This window comes from Delphinus delphis, chromosome 7 (genome assembly GCF_949987515.2).
Source record: "Delphinus delphis chromosome 7, mDelDel1.2, whole genome shotgun sequence".
NCBI lineage: Eukaryota > Metazoa > Chordata > Mammalia > Artiodactyla > Delphinidae > Delphinus > Delphinus delphis.
The window spans coordinates 59,866,987-59,885,782 of NC_082689.1; the positions used below are offsets into that span (position 1 = coordinate 59,866,987).

Here is an 18,796-nt window from a genome sequence, read left to right on the forward strand (position 1 = left end):
CCACGGAACCCCTCACACAGTGTGACACGTGAAGGCACTTAGCAACGCTGTTGCTGGTCTCTAGGAATTCCAGGTCTTTTCTTGCTTCTCCTCCCATGGCCCATTGCCCAATCTCATTTTGCTCCCCATGATAGGGGTATAGGATGGTTAATTTTGTGTGTCAACTTGGCTAAACTACGGTAATCAGTTGTTCAGTCAAACAGTCTATATTTTGCTATAAAAGTATTTTTTTAGATGTGATTAACATTTGCCATCAGTAGACTTTAAGTAAAGCAGATTACCTGCCATAATGGGGGTGGGCCTCATCTAATCAGTTGAAGGCCTTGAGAGCACATAGGTCTCCCTTGAGGTTTCCCAAAGAAGAAATTCTGCTTCCACAATGCAACATAGAAATTCTGCCTGAGTTTCCAGCTTTTAGACTCAAGTCTGCAGCATCAACTTTCACCTGAAACTCCAGCCTGCCAGTTGCCCTGAATATTTCAAACTTGGCAGTCCCCACAATGACATAAACCAATTCCTTAAAAGAAATATCTGTCTCTATCTATCTATTTATCTATCTATCCATCCATCTATCCATCTACTATCTTCCTACCTATCTATCTTTCTATCTATCTATCTATCTATCTCCTGTTGGCATTGCTTGGCATCCTGTTGGCACCCTGTTGGCAAACCCTCACTTACATAGGAGCTACTATGATTGGCTAACCCATAGACCTGATGTGGCCACATCACTAGTGGGCAGAGACCAGAGTCCATTACAAGGCTAGAGCAGCTAGAAATGGGTTTTTTTTTGTTTCTCCCCTTTGAGCAACTTGCCATGAGAGAAGATTCAGCCATCTCACTCATCCTCCTCAGCTTCTTCCCTCCGTGTGGCTGGAACCCTGTCTTGCCCATCAGAGCTGGCTAGAAGGCTAGGATCACTGTCTGTCTCAGGCTACTCTTGGGAGGGCTGGAGGATGTAGAGGTCAATGTGTTTTCCTTGTTTCTTAGTGACTCTCCAAATCAATTCAGAAAACTCTGGTTGGACATTATGGCTGGACTCTGTGAAGTACACAGAGGAGGCAATAAGCCAGCTTTGGTATAAAACTAATTCCTAACAAAGTAAGAGAAGAGCAAGCCCAGCTCAGGAAACTTCTCTGCATTGGGGCTGAGGTCAAAACCACAGCTAAAATCTGGGGGCTTCCCTGGTGGCGTGGTGGTTGAGAGTCCGCCTGCCGATGCAGGGGACACGGGTTCGTGCCCCGGTCCGGGATGATTCCACATGCCGCGGAGCGGCTGGGTCCGTGAGCCATGGCCGCTGAGCCTGCGCGTCCGGAGCCTGTGCTCCGCAACGGGAGAGGCCACAACAGTGAGAGGCCCGCGCACCGCAAAAAAAAAAAAAACACAGCTAAAATCTAAAGTTAAAAATGTACTAAAATTTTTTAAAAACCCACAGCTAATAACAAAGTGTTGCTCAGCTATTCTTGGCTGGCACCGCATGGTGAGAGATAATTGGTCCAGGGTAACACTCCAGCAGCCCCTGGCCAAATACTATTCTAACACCATCAAAATCTCACGCCAGCTTTTAACATCTGAGGTGTCAGCACGTCACTGCTGATGCTATTTATCATCCCTTAGGAACATCTGCTCTGCTTTTTAAAATTCTTTCCTCATCTCTCTTGCTTATATTTCTTGCCTTCTCACCTTTCTCCTCCTTAATTTGCATCTTCCTTCCCTTTCCTCTCTTTCCTCACCTTTCTCTTTTCAACTTTCCACCCACACCATCATTACTCATTCAGGACCATGCAGAGGAGGAAGGAAAATCATCCTCTTCTAGGTCCTGTCCCCTCTGCACATCCACGGAGGTGCGACCGGGTGAAGGGAAGCATCAGGGGCAGCTGTGAGCCACGAGAGCCGGAGGGGACCCACCAGGACAGCAGTCTGTGGGGAAAAGGTGTGCAGAGATGCAGGACATGGGGTGACCTGAAAGGATGAGAAGTAGCCGAGAGAGGGGAATCGCACGCTTCATCATGTTTCTTCGGAGTCAAATAGTACAGAGTGTTGGCTAAGAGCGTATGTTCAGGTGCCTAAGTCCTTGGGTTTTAATCTTGGTTCCCCTAATTTCTAGATATGTTACTTGGAGCAAGTGAGTTAATCCCTTGAGGCCTCAGTTTCCTCATCTGTAAAATGAAGCAGTAACGTGACCTACCTCATAGGGTTATTGTGAGGATTAAAGGAGTAAACACCTATTAAGTGCTGAGAACACTGCCTAGCACATAACAAATACCCAAGAATTGCTAGCTGTCCTCGGTCCCGCTGGGAAACGGAGGCAGCTTACAAGAATCAAAATCCACCTCTCCCGTTGGGCCGCTCTGAAATCCAAGAGGAAACTGGCCCTGTGAGAGAGGGGAGAGGGACAGTACCACTGAGGCTAGCGGGCACAGATTCCGGGCAGTTTCTCATGGAACTTTTGATGCACTGGTGCATAGAAAAGGTACACTATTGGTTAAGTAGAACTTGGGCACTGGCCTGAGGTCCTAAGCCTCCATGACAATGGGTGGAACACAGGCATCTATACTCCAAACTTCAAATGTCCACTTACCAACCATCCGCTTGTTAGATGGTAACTGCCCGCAACTCCAACACACACACAGGTTCCTACAAAATTTAAACCTCAAGTTGAGGACGTCATGATGTTTCTCACATTCGAAGTGTGCCACATCTGGAGAACGCTCAGAAGCACTGTCTTAAACATGGTACTTGGCTGGAGGTTATTTGTCCCTTTAACTGATTTTTGATGTTTCTTGATATTTCTTTCTGATTCTGTAGTTAGCCAATTCTCTTCCTTCAGTTTTTATCTGAATCCTGAATATGTGAATATAAACTTGGAACATTCTCATACTGAAGCTTGACGGTAGCCTCTAGAGGGGTGTCCTTTTGAGATGAGAGGGTCTTGGCTCTAAGTAGGAAGGTTCCGCACATTTAGGCCACATGGAATAATGACGGAGCAAAAGTCACTGCAGATATGAAAGGAGACTCTGGGTACAATTTTCTTTTTTTTTTTTTGCGGTACGCGGGCCTCTCACTGTTGTGGCCTCTCCCGTTGCGGAGCACAGGCTCCGGACGCGCAGGCTCAGCGGCCATGGCTCACGGGCCCAGCCGCTCCGTGGCATGTGGGATCTTCCCGGACCGGGGCACGAACCCGTGTCCCCTGCATCGGCAGGCGGACTCTCAACCACTGCGCCACCAGGGAAGCCCAGGGTCCAATTTTAAATTCACAAATATTATGGGATGGAGGGCAAGAAGAATGAGTTTTATCTACTAGGATGCCAAGCTCCTCAGAGGTGACTGATTAGGATAAAGGAAGCCTGTGCTGCACTTTAGGAAAAAAAGTATTACTGGCCCTCCCACATTTGACAAGTTGAGGTAGAGAAAAAGTGAGGGATATTTGGGGGACTGCACCGACCACGTTTCCCCTGCATTGCTGGAGCTCTTAAAAGGCCGACAAGGGGATCACTTCTAGGACGGAGAAAAGTCAGGAAGCCAGACGGAGGAGGATCTAAGGACAAACCTTGGAAGACTTGCTTCTCCTTCCCCTTTGCCCACATTTCACCTTATGTAACTGAAGTTTCTCACTGCAATGGACTTGTTGCATTTTCCAAATAGAGAGCAAGCTCCTGGAGAACAGCCCATGTGCTCCTGCATTTCATGTTCCCACACCCGGCGCCACACTCAAATCATGGAAGACATTCACTATATATGTTTCTTGAGTAACTTAATAAAGGAACTCAACACATACTTGCTGAACTCCTTACTGTGGGAAAGAGGAAGTGGCTTGGAAAATGTAATTTTGATGGCATCCAAGACAGAGGGATAATGTATCATTTAAAAGTAATAACTCTTACTTTAAGACAAAAAAAAAAGAATAAGGTATCTTACCTGGTGACTGCTAGTCTCAGAAACTTTAACATCCAAAGACCCTGCCAGGACAGCATACCAGTTGGTTCCAATATCACCCTGGCGAAATACTGGAAAAGAAACAGCCATGTAAGTAGACCAAATGTAAGTTGGTTTTACCACGTAACCTGATAGTTTCTCACTGGTTATTGTGAGCCTAACTTGGACCTAGATGAGCTTACCAACCTTTCTCTATCTGTACCCATCAGAACATGCCAAAATTTTCTTTCCCTCTTCTATCAACAAAGCTATATCCTATTTATTCAACGTTCCATGAAGTAGAACTCTATTAAACAGAACTCTTTCATATTTACAGAGCAGCAATAAGGGATGATAACCCTAAATGCTATAAGATCCTTTGAATGTAAGAAGAATTGACTGGTATTCTCTGTAATTTATCTTAAATATACTTCACTGTATTGTGATTCTTGGAAAATTATTACTCTAGATGGGGTGCGTGTTAATAAGACTATGGGACTCAACAAAACTAGCTCACCACCCCAATTTCCCAAATCTATTTATATTAAAAGCAACATGCTTTCTAGAATAGAATGTCTCCTTTTAAGCTAAACAATGGCTGATTAAGAAAAATAAAATCTGTTTTAAAATTTTTAACTACTGTATTTTCATTGTCCATTTTCTTGTTTATTTTATAAATTCACTGCTTTTAGGCATGACGAGTTAACTACTCTCTAGAAATGATTCTCATGAGAAATTTCTGAACTTAATTTTGCTTTACTTTTGTAATCTCAGAGAGAAAACATTTAGTTATTTAAAGAGAACCTTAGTTCTCATATCCATGTTAAGACCAGTAGTTTGGAAAGTCATTCTGAAACACTGGTTCAAAAATCTCATACAGACCCAACTATCCTTTTAAATATCCTAGCTAAATAACTAGATGGAATGATCTGATATTTTAAAATTCTTCTCACAGAGTCAGAAGTCAAGTGGCTCAATGAAAAATCACATGACAACTCAGTGGGACAGTTACGTTCTGACAAGGCTAGTGCTCAGTGCGTAAGAGGAAGCTTCTGGGAGCCATAATTAATGACGACAAGCTGTTCTGAGCTCTCTGACTGAGACATGCTGTGGAAAGGCAAGAACAACAATAGCATCCTACCAAGTGCAATGATAAGCTTAAGATGGGGGATGGCTGAGTTTATAGCTGGCCTCTCGAGTAACTCTAGCCTTTGTAAGGGACTTATTTTAGAGTTAGGGCTTTGCCTTTCATGAACTTCTTGGCCCCCAAAGACGTTATCATCTGCCAATCAAATTCATATTACACATCACAGAAGATTCATTGAAAATGGCCTTAAGAAATAGAAAACAGAGTCTCAGCTCTAAAAGAAGGAAGTTCCCGCTATCAGTAAGAATAAAAATATTGGTTTGAAAACCGTATGTGTGGATGATTTTTTTTAATAGAAGTATGACTGTTTTTGCATGTGTGCATATGGGAAAACATCTTGAAGAACACACACAAAATGTGAATATCAATCTCTGGATTTGGGGATTGTAGGTGATTTTTATTTTGTATTCTAAATTTTCTACAGTGATGTTGTGACAGATCCCGATAGGTTCCCACTCAGAATCACGCCCTCCCTTCCTCCTATTTAACTGAACATGGATATGATACAAGTTCCCACCCTACTCTAATGGGTCAAATTCTAAGAACGTATTTCTTCCCTAGCTCCACTGGGGTAACCATGATTGGTCTAAATCAGCCCTGGTGATTCCATGATCTCTGCCAGTGATTGGTTTAAAGATGGGCACATGATGCAATTCTGGCCAATGAAACAATACAGGAAGTCTGCTGGGGGATTCTGAAAAAGAGACAAGAAATAGTCCTTCAGCAGGAATGTTGTGTATCAGCACACAATGCCTCCAACTGCTGTAGTTAGTTGTATCAGAACCATTTGGGACAAATCTGAGTACAAGTGCCAACACCTGAGGATGCAGAGCAAAAACAAATAAACCAACAAAAAAGATGGGAGGAACCTGGGACCTTAATAATGTCATTGAGCCACTTAATCAACCAACCCTGAAGCCATCCTTCCTCAGGACTGCTTATACATGAGTAACTGATTGTCCCCCTTTGTATGAGTTATTACTCAAGCCAGCTGGATGGGAGTTTTCTGTTACTGCAGTATAAAGCATCCCAACAAATAGAATAGCACTACTTTCTTAATAAGAAAATACTTGGTTTTTTTTTTTAATGCAGCTGTTACCCTATCATTTTACTCTCCCTACCCCTTTGGTCACATCTGGAATAGACGTTATCACTGAGGTTAATCTGAAACATTGCTATTGTAAAATCAGCTATGCTTTAAGTTTTTAAATTACTATTATCATTAGTTAAGAGACCTTTTGTCTTGTTTAATATCCTGCTGGCTCCCATATTTCTTGGGTTACAGAAAATAATTATATTTTAGAATTTCTAAGGATACTGCTGAATGTATAAATCAGCACATCCTTCCAGCTCCATCTGGAAAGTAGGCTGCCCCGGAAGAACCATTCACATGCTGTGGATGAAGGAGTTAAGGAAATGCCTACATGGAACTGAATAAATAAAGGAGAGGGAAATGTCAACCTCATATCTTTGACTGAAGCTCACATATTTGGCACATAGATACCCCATTTGCTATCCATCCGCACAGGGTAACCACAGATGAGCACAAACTTATACATGAAAACACACCACTGGAGTTGCATTTCTTACATGTTATTCCTTTTTCCAGATTCTCATAATAACCACATAAGCAAATCTGATGAAGGAGATTTGGGTGAAATTTCTCGAAAGCTTTAACTTCTTTCAGCCGTGTGAAGATTATATCCACATCTTCACTGGATCGTTCTAATGGCCTATAAAGGGGAGAAAAGGCACAAGGCTAGATCAGAAAGAACTTACTCGAGTCAACATGCATTATTCTAACTATATTTAAAATTTTGCAAATATACCAATTGCAAATATTTTACTGCAAATATTTATCCCCCTATAACCATTATAAATATTTCCAGGCCTTCGTCAACTGTTCACCTTAAATCTCAAATACTGCAGATGGTGTGATATTGTGATTTACAAGAAAAAAATATAAAATAGTAAGAAATAAGAAATTGTTCACTGTTCCTTGCACAGAGCTCCTAAAACTCTTGTAATTTCTTATATGAGAGCCACATGGGGCCTCTTCAGTTATACTATTTGGCCTCTTGTCCTCAGTTCCTGAAATGCTTAAGAGCCATAAAAGTGAAATGGGTGTCAAGCCCCCTTTCCACCACAACCAAGTTTATGTTAATGAGGGGACTTTTGGAAAACTCCTAGGTAACCTAAGGATGGAGACTGGCTGCCTGGAGAACCACTCATGTGATTAGAGGGTTGGAACTTTCAGCCGCACCCCTTGACGTGGGGGTGAAGGGGCTGGAAATTGAGTTCAGTCACCAGTGGCCAATCAATTTCATCAAGCATGCCTAAGTACTGAAGACTCCATAAAAATCCCTGGACAACGGGGTTCAGAGAGCTTCTGGGTTGGTGAACACCTGGAAATGTGGGGAGAGTGGCACTGGGAGAGGGCGTGGAAGCTCCATGCCCCTTCCCATACTTCGCCTGTACACCTCTTCCATCTGGCTGTTCCCAAGCTACACCCTTTCATAGTAAATCTAGCAAGTAATTGTTTCGCTGAGTTCCGTGAACTGCTCTCTAGCAAATTCATCGAACTCCAAGAGGGGTTTGTGAAAACCTCCAATTTATAGCCAGTCAGTCAGAAGCACAGATAACAACTTGGACTTGCAGCTGACATCTGAAGTTGCACGTGTGTGTGGGCGGGGAGCAGTTTTGTGGGACCGAGCCCTTAACCTGTGGGATCTGATGTTATCTCCAGGTAGACAGTGTCAGAATTGAGTTGAATTGTAGGACAGCCAGCTGTTGTCACAGAATTGCATAATGTGTGGAAAACCCACACACCTGGTTATCAGAAGTGTAGGGAGTATGGTAGTAGCATGAGGGTAAGGGAAACACGGAAGGACGAGTTTTCCTTTACAGATGGCTATACTTACTCAAAATTGAGGTCCCAAACACAAATGCCTGCCGGGGCCTATTAGGTAGAGTAAATGATTATACAAAGAGCCAAATATAAGGAAAAAAATATCTACTATACAAAACCAGTGGTAAAAGCAAAGACAAATTGCAAACTGCAGAGGTGGGGCTGTCAACAGGGAGCAGGCCTTATTGGCTATTTTCCTTATCACTGGCTTTCTGTGGAAACATGGGGCCAGACGTCATGTATTTCAGCCATTCAGGGAAAGAGATCTAGACGTTTGTTCACATTTCTTAAACATTGTGTGGGCCACACACAAAACATCTATGGACTAGATCCAACTTGTTGACCACCGTTTTGTACTTTCTGGATTAAGACGAACTGGAGAAGTAAACAAAAATGGGATAGTTTTACAGATTATATAAACTATTTTCTTTCTTTTCTTGGAGCCGTTTTCCAGGTCTATTTGTTCTTTGATAGATATGTCCCGTTCTACAGAAAATAGTCACCTCCTAAGTGCCCCCAGAACATTCTGGGATCAGAGGAAACGAGGGGGGCCAGGATGTGACTGAGACAGGTAATGCTCACCAAATTCCCACGTGTTCCCTGACATTTACCGGCTTCCTTTGCAGTTATGTTGGAGCCATGTTCTGGCCAGTGGACTGTGAACAAATCGAGCACACATCACTTCTGAGGTGAAACTGTTAAGGGCCAGCCTCAGCCACAACTCTGCAGTGTGTGATGGGTTACTGTGTCCCTCCCCCAAAATATGCTAAAGCCCTAATACCCGGTACCCATGAGCGTGACTTTATTTGGAAAGAGGGTCTTTGCAGATGCAATCAAATTAGGATGAACTCACACTGGATTAGAGTGGGCCATAAGCCAAGGACGGGTGTCCTTACAAAAAGAGGGACATTTGGAAACAGACACAGGGAAGATGGCCAGGTGAAGGCGGAGGCAGAGGCAGGAGGGACGCATCTCTAAGCCAAGAAACACCAAGGATGGATGGCAGCCACGAGAAGCCGGAAGGAGACGAGGAAGGAGATTCCCGAGAGCCTTCAGGGGGACTTGGCCCTGACGACACCTTGGTTTTGGACTTCTGGCCTCCGGAATCGTAAGAGAACACATTTCTGTTGTTTTATCCCACCCAGTTGGTGGTCTCTTGTTTCAGTAGCCCTAGGAAACTGATGAGAAGGCAGGTGCTGCCGATGCTACCGCCGCAAGATGGAGACTTTGTCGAAGTGACAAATAAACCGCCACTGTGTGAAGCCCCGAGATTTTGGTTGGGGGAGGGGGAGTGTTGTTAATACAGCATCACCTAGACTAACATAGAGGTCAGGACTACACGGGCCAGAGTCCAAGGAACTTGGGACATTATCAGAGGAAGACAGATCCCACCATGAGAGATGCACATTTTTGGAGGACATGAGCAGGTGACCCGTCACGAAGGGGACGACCTAAGACACAGCTTTCATGAGTTTAATTGAGAGGCTCTTCCCCCACCCGTCACACTTTCAGGCCCAAGATAACTAGATTCGAAGAATCTGCTTACAACCTCGGCGGGCCTCCCAATTAACCTCTACTCAAAGGGCCTGAGCTCTGCTTCCCAGGGAAGAGGGAGGAGAATCCTGATGCATTAGTGCCAGTTTATGAGATGACCAAGTGTCCGGAAAAGCTGAGAGCTTTGCAGGCTTACCGGGGAAGGTACAGCACACTGGGCACAGGGCCTCTTTCCACCTCTTGTCCCATTGGAAGGGCCTTATCAACTCCCTGCCAGAAGCCATGTTCTCAAAAGTCAAGGGGCTCTGAAACAGGTGCTAGAATTTCAGCAGTTAATAAAGGGGTGCAGACAACTTTCAGTGAGAGCCTTTGAGGGTCCGGTGGGAAAGCATTTCCCAAGCAGTGAAGGCACAGTGGCTGGCAGGGCTACGCTCGACAGCTCTAGCCAGCGGAGCGCACTTCATGGGAAGCAGTGTCGGCACGAGCAGGGGTAACACCCAGCCGCAGCAAGCAGCTGTGTGAACCCCACGGGGCTCCGCTACAGAAGCGCGGGCGCTAGCCTGCATGCCCAAGGCAATGGCGACATTTAAGTCAACCGGAGGGGGGAATCACAAGGACCAGATGAGCTGGAAATTGGCTGGACATTGATATGGTGGATTCGACTTAGTGACACAGAAAAAGAGAGAGAGATTAGAATCCCTCTTCCATCAGGAGGGAAAGCAGCATCCCACCTTGTTTATTCTCCCCAGAGCACGTTCCATATTAGGAAGGCAGACCAGGGAGGCCTAAAAACATGTTTGGTCCAACGCTCTCCGGAAGAAACTGAAAGCAGCAGAAAAGAGAAGCACTTACATACTTCCATACAGACCAAAACAAGCACAAGAGAACTTCAAGATTCACAACCAGATTGTGTGAGGCCCAGTGACAAAAGACACTTGGAAAGACAGAGCTACTGTGAGATAACCGGGACGAGCATGAAAGCTCTCTTCCTGAGATTTTCTGTGGGCACCCCAAAATTAGGTCCTAATAATGTCTCCCCCATTGTTTAAACATTTAAGCCACAGAAACTATGAAAAGCAATGTTTTCTCTGTCATTCATGGAGTGGGGAAAATTCCATTCAGCTATTAACGGACATCTTTACCAACCTACCTCTGCAACCTACCACAGGTGATAATCCTTCCGTTGCCCCACTTCTCTTGGGAATCTATGATTTCCTAATGCCACATACATTCTCCTCTCTGCAGAGGTCATGCCTGGTACTTCCTTCATAGATCCCATGGTACTCAGTAGAGGGCCAAGCACACAAGAAGTCCTTGGATGCGACGTTCCACAGCGACCTCAAACTGGACTCACCTTCTCTCCGACATCTGCCACCGCACCTGCACTCCTTATTGCCATGCACGGAGCAGGCTCGTCCTCTCTCACCACGTCCAGCTAATTCTACCAACTCAGTGTCTCTCAAATCCATCTCCTTAACCCCTCCGGCCACGGCCTCATTTGAGTGTGAGTGAAGGGCACGTGAAACACGTACAGGGCTAGCAAGCTGAACGGCATGGCAGTCCTGGCCTAGGCAGCTGGAGAACTTGGGTTCTGTCTAATAGTCAGCAGAAGTATTCGAAGCAGGAAGGTGGCATGACTGGATGTACATTTTGGAAAGATCACCTTGACTGCAAGTAAAGGCAGGTGGGAGAGTGTAAAGACCAAAAGCTAAGAGACCAGTCAGGAAGCTCTTGCAGTATTTCAAAATGATGATGCAGGTTTCTCTAATTATAGCTCACTCTACACGCCTTTCCTTAATAACTGCGTACATCTGGTCCCCTAAGTAAAAGTTCCAAGTTCAGAGAAGTTATTTTCCTTAGCCAACCCTCTGACACCCAGGACCCGTGTTTTAAATCACTTTTTCTAAAAACTTCACATTTAAAACATGTTCAAACAGCAGTAGAAAGAATCATTTACAAAAGAAGACACTGTGGTAGGCAGGATCCTAGGGTGACCCCAGTGACCCACATCCTTATATAATCCCCTTAAGTGTAGGCAGAAGCTCGAATTTACTTCTGGTCAATAGAATATGGCAAAAGTGTAGAGATAGCACTCCCACGATACGTTACAATATAAAGCAAAGGTAAAGAGATTTTGCAGATATAATTAAGGTCCCTAACCAATTGACTTTAAGTTAATCACAAGGAAGATTTTTCCCAAGTGGGCCTGACCTAATCAAGCAAGTCCTTTAAAGGAGGGTAGAAGAAGTAGGAGATTCTTTCTTTTTTTTTCAATTTAAAAAAAAAATTACTTATTTTTGGTTGCATTGGGTCTTCGCTGCTGAGTGCAGGCTTTCTCTAGTTACATTGAATAGGGGCTACTCTTCATTATGGTGTGCAGTCTTCTCATCGCAGTGGCTTCTCTTGTTGCGGAGCACAGGCTCTAGGCACGCGGGTTTCAGTAGCTGTGGCACTCAGGCTCAGTAGTTGTGGCTCGAGGGCTCTAGAGAGCAGGCTCAGTAGTTGTGGCACATGGGCTTAGTTGCTCCATGGCATGTGGGATCTTCCCAGACCAGGGAATCGAACCCATGTCCCCTGCATTGGCAGGTGGATTCTTAACCACTGCGCCACCAAGGAAGTCCCAAAGTAGGAGATTCTTTTGCTGGCCTTGAAGGAGGAAGCTGCCATGTAGCAAAAGGGCTACGTGGCAAGGAATATATGAGGCCCCTGGCTGACAGCCAGCAAGAAAACAGGGACTTCAGTCCTACAACTGCAAGGAACTGAATTCTACCAACAACCAAGTGAGCTCAAAAGAGGTCCCCAAGTCCAGATAGGGACACAGCCCAGTCAGCACCTTGATTTCAGCAGAAAATGCAGACAAGCCTGCCTAGGCTCCTGCCCCACAGAACTGATTAGGTAATAAAGGTGTGATGCTCTGGGCCACTAGGTTGTGGTGATTTGTTACCCAGCAATAGAAAACGAATACAGACACAAAGTCTTTTCTCACCCTGACTCAGTTCCTTATGACCAGCTTAGGGTTCACTTCCCTCACAGAGCTTTTCCTAACAACGTTCTCATCCTTCTCTGAAGTCCAATTGATATCATTTCTTTTTGGAATCTTATCACATTATTTTACTCTTTCATGTGTCATGCATGCAGCTTCTGTCTTCTTGGAGATACCATCATTCTTCTATGCATTCATTTGGTGAATACTATTTGGATCTTATTTTTTATTAACTACTACATCACTGTTTTCCTGTTTTGTTTTGTTTTTTTTCTCCTCATGGTTCTTTAGCTCTTCAGGATGAATGTTACTGTCCTTCATTGAAAACTGTCTAAATCAGACAGCAAGGTCAGACAGAGGTTAACCTATCTAAGTTAAAAAGGCACAAACTAAAACCATTGTCGATAAAATAAAATCCTTTTAAGTATTATATAAATTGTAATGGTAAATAATGCCTTAAATTAGCATTACAAAAAAGATAATTTTATTAGAATGTGTTTATGATTTTGAAAGGCGTGGTTTTAACAACTTATTTATAACTTTTTATCACATCTACCTTTCAAATTAATGGCACTCAAATAAATAAGACTTAACTTTGCAATATGAATTATCAAAATCTATGGAATTATAAATGACTCTCTGCCAAACACATCCTTTCATGAATACACATTCATTTTATTTATCCATTCGGTAAACTGTATTGCTTTCCTACCTTACATTAGCTACCTTTCCTTGGAAGAACAGAGGTGAGCAACACGCCAACCCTACCCACCAGGAGCTCACAATCCAGTGGGGAAGGGAGCCACAAAACCAAAATTAGAATACTGTATGGTAAGTACTGTAACATGGGTACCCACGATGTTCTGGGCTGCACCTTGTTTTACTACAAAGAAGGCAAACATGGAAACTACCAAAGTCAGGTGTACGAGGGATAGCAAAGGTTCTGGATTCCAGGTGCTGCCCACGTGTTATAATGCAATGTGAAAATTTAATGTGCTCTTAAATCTTAATTCAGTCAGCTCAGGATTATCTAGGGACTAATTAACCAGTTTCTGGATTAGTCAGAGCACGAAATAATAACACACAGGCATCTGTGGGGAAAAGTGTACAATAACCATAAAATCAGCAAAACATCTCCTCTTAGATGACTTCTGTTGTTTGACTATATGATAATCAATATGCAAATCCTCTGCCGTGAGGTGGGCCCCACCCTGACCAATCTGCTGAGTAAGCCCCCCCCTCCTCCCCTCACCTCCCACAGAATCTCTGGGGGACCTTTCAGGACAGTGGATCCCAACACCCAGCAGTCAGACCTGTGGGAGGCGTGCAGGAAGTAGATGAAGAGGGAAAGGAAAGGAGGGAAGGGAGGCAAAGTGCTCTCTGCCCAGCTGCCTTCCCATAGTCGTGAACAGAAGGCTCACCCAAGAAATGGAAAATAACGGTTGTAACAGTACATTGTATAGTGTATTTTGTACACCATATACACTACATATAGTGTATCTTGTACACTATACAGTGTATCTTGTGGGAATGTATATAATGTTTAATTTCCTCCACTACTTCACTTGTATTTTTTCTAAATTTCCAGATGTCTTCTGAAGATCAGTAAATGTATTTCAGAACATTGGGTGTAATGCTAAATAAATACATTTGCATTAAAATGACTTTGCGGTTCGTTTTGTCTCCTTGTGCTTTAACAGTAACTTAGGATTATAAAGAGCTAGCCCCCACTCCTAATGAACTGTTAAGTCCGAGAAAATACATGGGAGCTTTATAAATTATAAAGGGCTACAGAAGCTATTCTTATTATGAGTACCATCAGCTTCATCATGATCATTAGCCACAAAGACCTTTTAATGATGAAAGCAACGAATAAAGTGCTTAAAAACATATATTAGAATTGTCTTGTAGTTTTGGAAGGGTTTATAGATAGGTGTGCATGTATATTTTTCTCTCTCTATTATAACAACAGTAAGATCTCAAACAATACGTGCTTGATAATCTCGTCCTTTTCATAACACTATTAACTTTTTAAAAGGCTTTGAAATGTTCATCAAAAACATTTTACACAGAGGCTAGGTAAGTATTAGTATGCTAAAATCATGTGTGTATAATGCCAGTGATGACGTGGATATATCAAAAGTCTTTGAAACTCAAGATGTTTACCACTTATCATGTTATTTTAATTATATGGTTATTAACCACTTAGAATACTGAAATGTTGACTCTTTACTAATTACAAGTTTTCCCAACAACGTCAACAAAATTCAGAAAGAAGGTGTTGAAAATGCATTCATTCAATCTGCGTGTCTGTATGAGAGAAGAAAGCACTTGGGTGATACAAAGAGCATGGTTCCTGCGCTGAGGAAGTTCAAACTGAGTTAGGGAGAATTGTACACATACAGCAATTATCAAGGTGAAATGTAGTAAGAAGTGCAATTAAAATAGGAAAGAAGGAAATATGAATTCAGAAGAAGAACAGATATCACTGATGGATGCAAGTTCTACAAAGACTTCATGAAGGCACTATTGTAAATTCTTCCTAAAATCAGTTCTTTCTTGTTTCTCTTTTTACGTCTATAGTACCACCACTGTTGCGTCATTTATTCCTAAAAAATGTGGTGTCAGTAGGGCTCCCCTCCCTAGAGACCTGTTCTATTGACTTTTCTCCCTATGAGTTTCTTACCTACCAACCTCCTAACACACACACACAGATATACACATGCATATCCATATGTACAGAGATGTATACACACAGATGCATACACACATATGTACAAACACATATACAAACACACACATACACACGGATAAAGATTCTTTGTTGACCAAAGTGTGGTCAGACTCCCGAACCTTTTCCTAGACCCATCTGTGTACTTCTTTGTAAAATGCAGTTTTAGCAAGAACCTTGCTAAAAAGTCAGTTTAACCAGAACCTCCCCACTCCTGATACCTGACCACCCTCCATATCTGATTGGGTTTCTCATCCTCCGCTATCCCCCAGACGATATAGGATCACCCTTGTCTTCAGCAAGAATCCCGTCGGGTCAATTTAGCCAGAATCCTCCTTACCCTTGATGTTTCCTCTCAGTAATTTTCCAGCCACTGACTTCCTCCCACCCCCGACACCTTGCTCCTTGGCTGTAAATTGCCACTTGTCCATGCTGTGTTCGGAGTTGAGCCCAATCTCTCTCCCCTGCTGCAAACTCCTATGGTGCTAGTCCCTATGCCTGACTCAATGGCCCTGAATAAAGTCTGCTTACGACCTTTAATAGTTTTTTTTTTTTCCTCCTTTGCGGCACGCGGGCCTGCCACTGCCGCGGCCTCTCCCGCTGCGGATCACAGGCCCCGGACGGCGCAGGCTCAGCGGCCATGGCTCACGGGCCCAGCCGCCCCGCGGCACGTGGGATCCTCCCAGACCGGGGCCCGAATCCGCATCCCCTGCATCGGCAAGCGGACTCCCAACCACTGAGCCACTAGGGAAGACCCGCTTACTACCTTTAACAAGACTCAGTGTCTTTTTTTCTTTAATATAAATTTATTTATTTATTTTTGGCTGCGTTGGATCTTCGTTGCTGCTCGGGGTCTTGCTCTAGTTGCGGCGAGTGGGGGTTACTGTTCGTCGCGGTGTGCGAGCTTCTCATTGCGGTGGCTTCTCATTGCGGTGGCTTCTCATTGCGGAGCACGGACTCTAGGCATGCGGGTTTCAGAGCTGCAGCACGCAGGCTCAGTAGTTGTGGCATGCGGGCTCCATAGTTGTGGCTCACGGGCTCTAGAGCGCAGGCTCAGTAGTTGTGGCGCACGGGCTTAGCTCCTCTGCAGCATGTAGGATCTTCCCAGACCAGGGCTCGAACCCGTGTCCCCTGCACTGGCAGGCGGATTCTCAACCACAGCATCAGCATCTTTTCCTTTAACGTCACACACACACCCAGCCACTCCCACCCGCACATGAGCGCACCCCTCAACTCAACCAACTGCCAAAATTCTCCCTCGTCTATTGATTCTGCCCATGTTCAGGGTGACTCTCAGAAAAAAATCCCATTGATGGACCCCAGGTGCAACTGCAGTTTTTGTTTGTTTGTTTGTTTGTTTTTTGTGGTACGCAGGCATCTCACTGTTGTGGCCTCTCCCGTTGCGGAGCACAGGCTCCGGACGTGCAGGCTCAGCAGCCATGGCTCATGGGCCCAGCCGCTCCGCGGCATGTGGGATCCTCCCGGACCGGGGCACGAGCCCGCGTCCCCTGCATCGGCAGGCGGACTCTCCACCACTGCATCACCAGGGAAGCCCGCAACTGCAGCTTTTTATCCTCACAGCTGAGACTGTCACAAGGCACACCATGACCTCTGTGACTCTTCCAAAATATGGCCTGCATGTCAGCCACCAGGGAGCAGAACGTGTTAAGTCTGCACATTCCTGGCCTGATGTCTCCCTATTTAGAAATCATGCCCACTTGCTTTTACGTCCCTATAAAAGAATGAAGAGAAAACGGCCCCCCAGGGTCCCAAATGAGATAAGAGAGTTGTGACTGGAGGTCACCAGGGGCCACCATTTTGGCCCTGAGCAGAGCAACAGGAGGAGTCAGAATACTTCCACCTCTCTTTGGCAGGTGACCAGTGTGTCATCTGTCCTACCGAGAGAGCTACGCCAGCTCTGGGGCCCAGGGCTCTTTGGACTGTTGAAAAAGCCTGTCTTCAGGCCGAGACCAGGACCAGCCTTGCTAATATCTAAATAAGGCTGATCCTGGGGCTTCCCTGACGGTGCAGTGGTTAAGAATCCACCTGCCAATGCAAGGGACACGGGTTCGAGCCCTGGTCCGGGAAGATCGCATATGCCACGGAGCAACTAAGCCCGTGCACCACAACTACTAAGCCTGCACTCTAGAGCCTGCGCGCCACAACTACTGAAGTCTGCGTGCCTAGAGCCTGTGCTCCGCAACAAGAGACTCCACCACAACGAGACGCCCATGCACCACAACAAAGAGTAGCCCCCACTCACTGCAACTAGAGAAAGCACGCGTGCAGCAACAAAGACCCAGTGCAGCCAAAAATAAATAAATAAATGAAATTTATTTTTTAAAAAAAAAAAAAAGGCTGATCCTGCATTTATTAGTGAAGAGAGAGAGGGAAACCTTTTGACCAGACTCAGGGTGCTGTAATTTGTCTTGTTACAAATACAAAATCAAAGTATGGGCTTGCCCAGTTTTAGCAGACCCTTTTCAAAAATCTTCTCTGACTGTACATGAGTGTCTAAACTCAGCACAGTATCATCAGGTTGGGCACACATCTCTCCACCACACACTGTAGTCAGAGGTCCCCAAAGCCCAGCCAAACTGGATGCTTACTGGACCCCAAGCAGCACATAAAGAAGACAGCTATCATAATTTTCCCCAGCTAATAATACACTTGCCCTATTAGCATTAAGTTAAAAATAATTTCTTTTGGCTCCTTAAACTTTTAGAATGGCTTCTGGGATGACTCAGATAACTGATGCTTCTTTAAAAACGTTTTGCTGATAAGTTTGAAATGATGGCTTTTTTTCCCCATGTAATTTTCACCATAGCATGCAGACACTCTCGAAAATCATTCCACACTACTTAGTGCTACATTCAAATTTGAGATAACTCTGTTCAAAAAATTGCCATTGCTACAACTAAACATTTGAAAGGCCCTAAGACCCTTAGGTTGTGAGGATTAGAGAACAGGAAATGGGAACCTCTAAAGTCAGATCTTTCTGATAACCATTTCTCAGCACTCTCTATTCCTGGGCAACAAGGAGACCCTTGACGGTGAAACAAAGTGAGAAAAGGAAGGCTGAGGATGGGGGAGAGGAGGGGAGGACATTATTCTCAATCTTTTATCCATTCCAACACATGAGCAGCAGCAGAGGGAAGCGCATTTTGAGCAGGGAGTTTGAAAATGCCTTTACCTCCCTGGATCAGCTGGCTGAAAATCTCTGGCTCTGAAAGGGAAGCGGGTATGCTACGATGATGGTGGATAATCTGGTCCCCATGCCTCACCCCCGTCACCTATTTCCTTTGGAACCTCCTCGTCTATTCTCCTCTTACTCGCTCTTATCCAGACACACAGGTGTCTCTGCTGTCCCTTGAAGGCCTCTGCCCCACCTGAGAGCTTTGCAATAGCTATTCCTCCTGCCAGGGATGCTCTTTCCCAGATATCTGCAAGACTCCCTCCCTCACCTACTGCAAGTTTGAGCACAAATTCTCTTCTCAGCGAAGCTGATCCTGACACCTATTTAAAATCCCAGGCCTCTCAGCAGCACCCAACCTATTTTTATCCAGAATTCTCTTTTTCCATAGCACTTAATATTTCCTAACATAATATTTATAATAA

The 18,796-nt window shown here is 44.5% G+C and overlaps 1 protein-coding gene across 2 annotated transcripts in view; it reads right to left on the reverse strand.

Annotated features, from left to right (window-relative positions):
* RAPGEF4 (Rap guanine nucleotide exchange factor 4) overlaps positions 1-18,796 on the reverse strand; it is a 317,882-nt gene that overhangs the window by 255,101 nt on the left and 43,985 nt on the right. For both annotated transcript variants that reach the window (XM_060016578.1, XM_060016577.1), the window contains exons 2-3: positions 6,653-6,795; positions 3,919-4,007 (exon numbers count right to left, since the gene is read on the reverse strand). In XM_060016578.1, the coding sequence (XP_059872561.1) occupies positions 3,919-4,007; positions 6,653-6,795 (232 nt within the window). The remainder of the gene's footprint in view (positions 1-3,918; positions 4,008-6,652; positions 6,796-18,796) is intronic.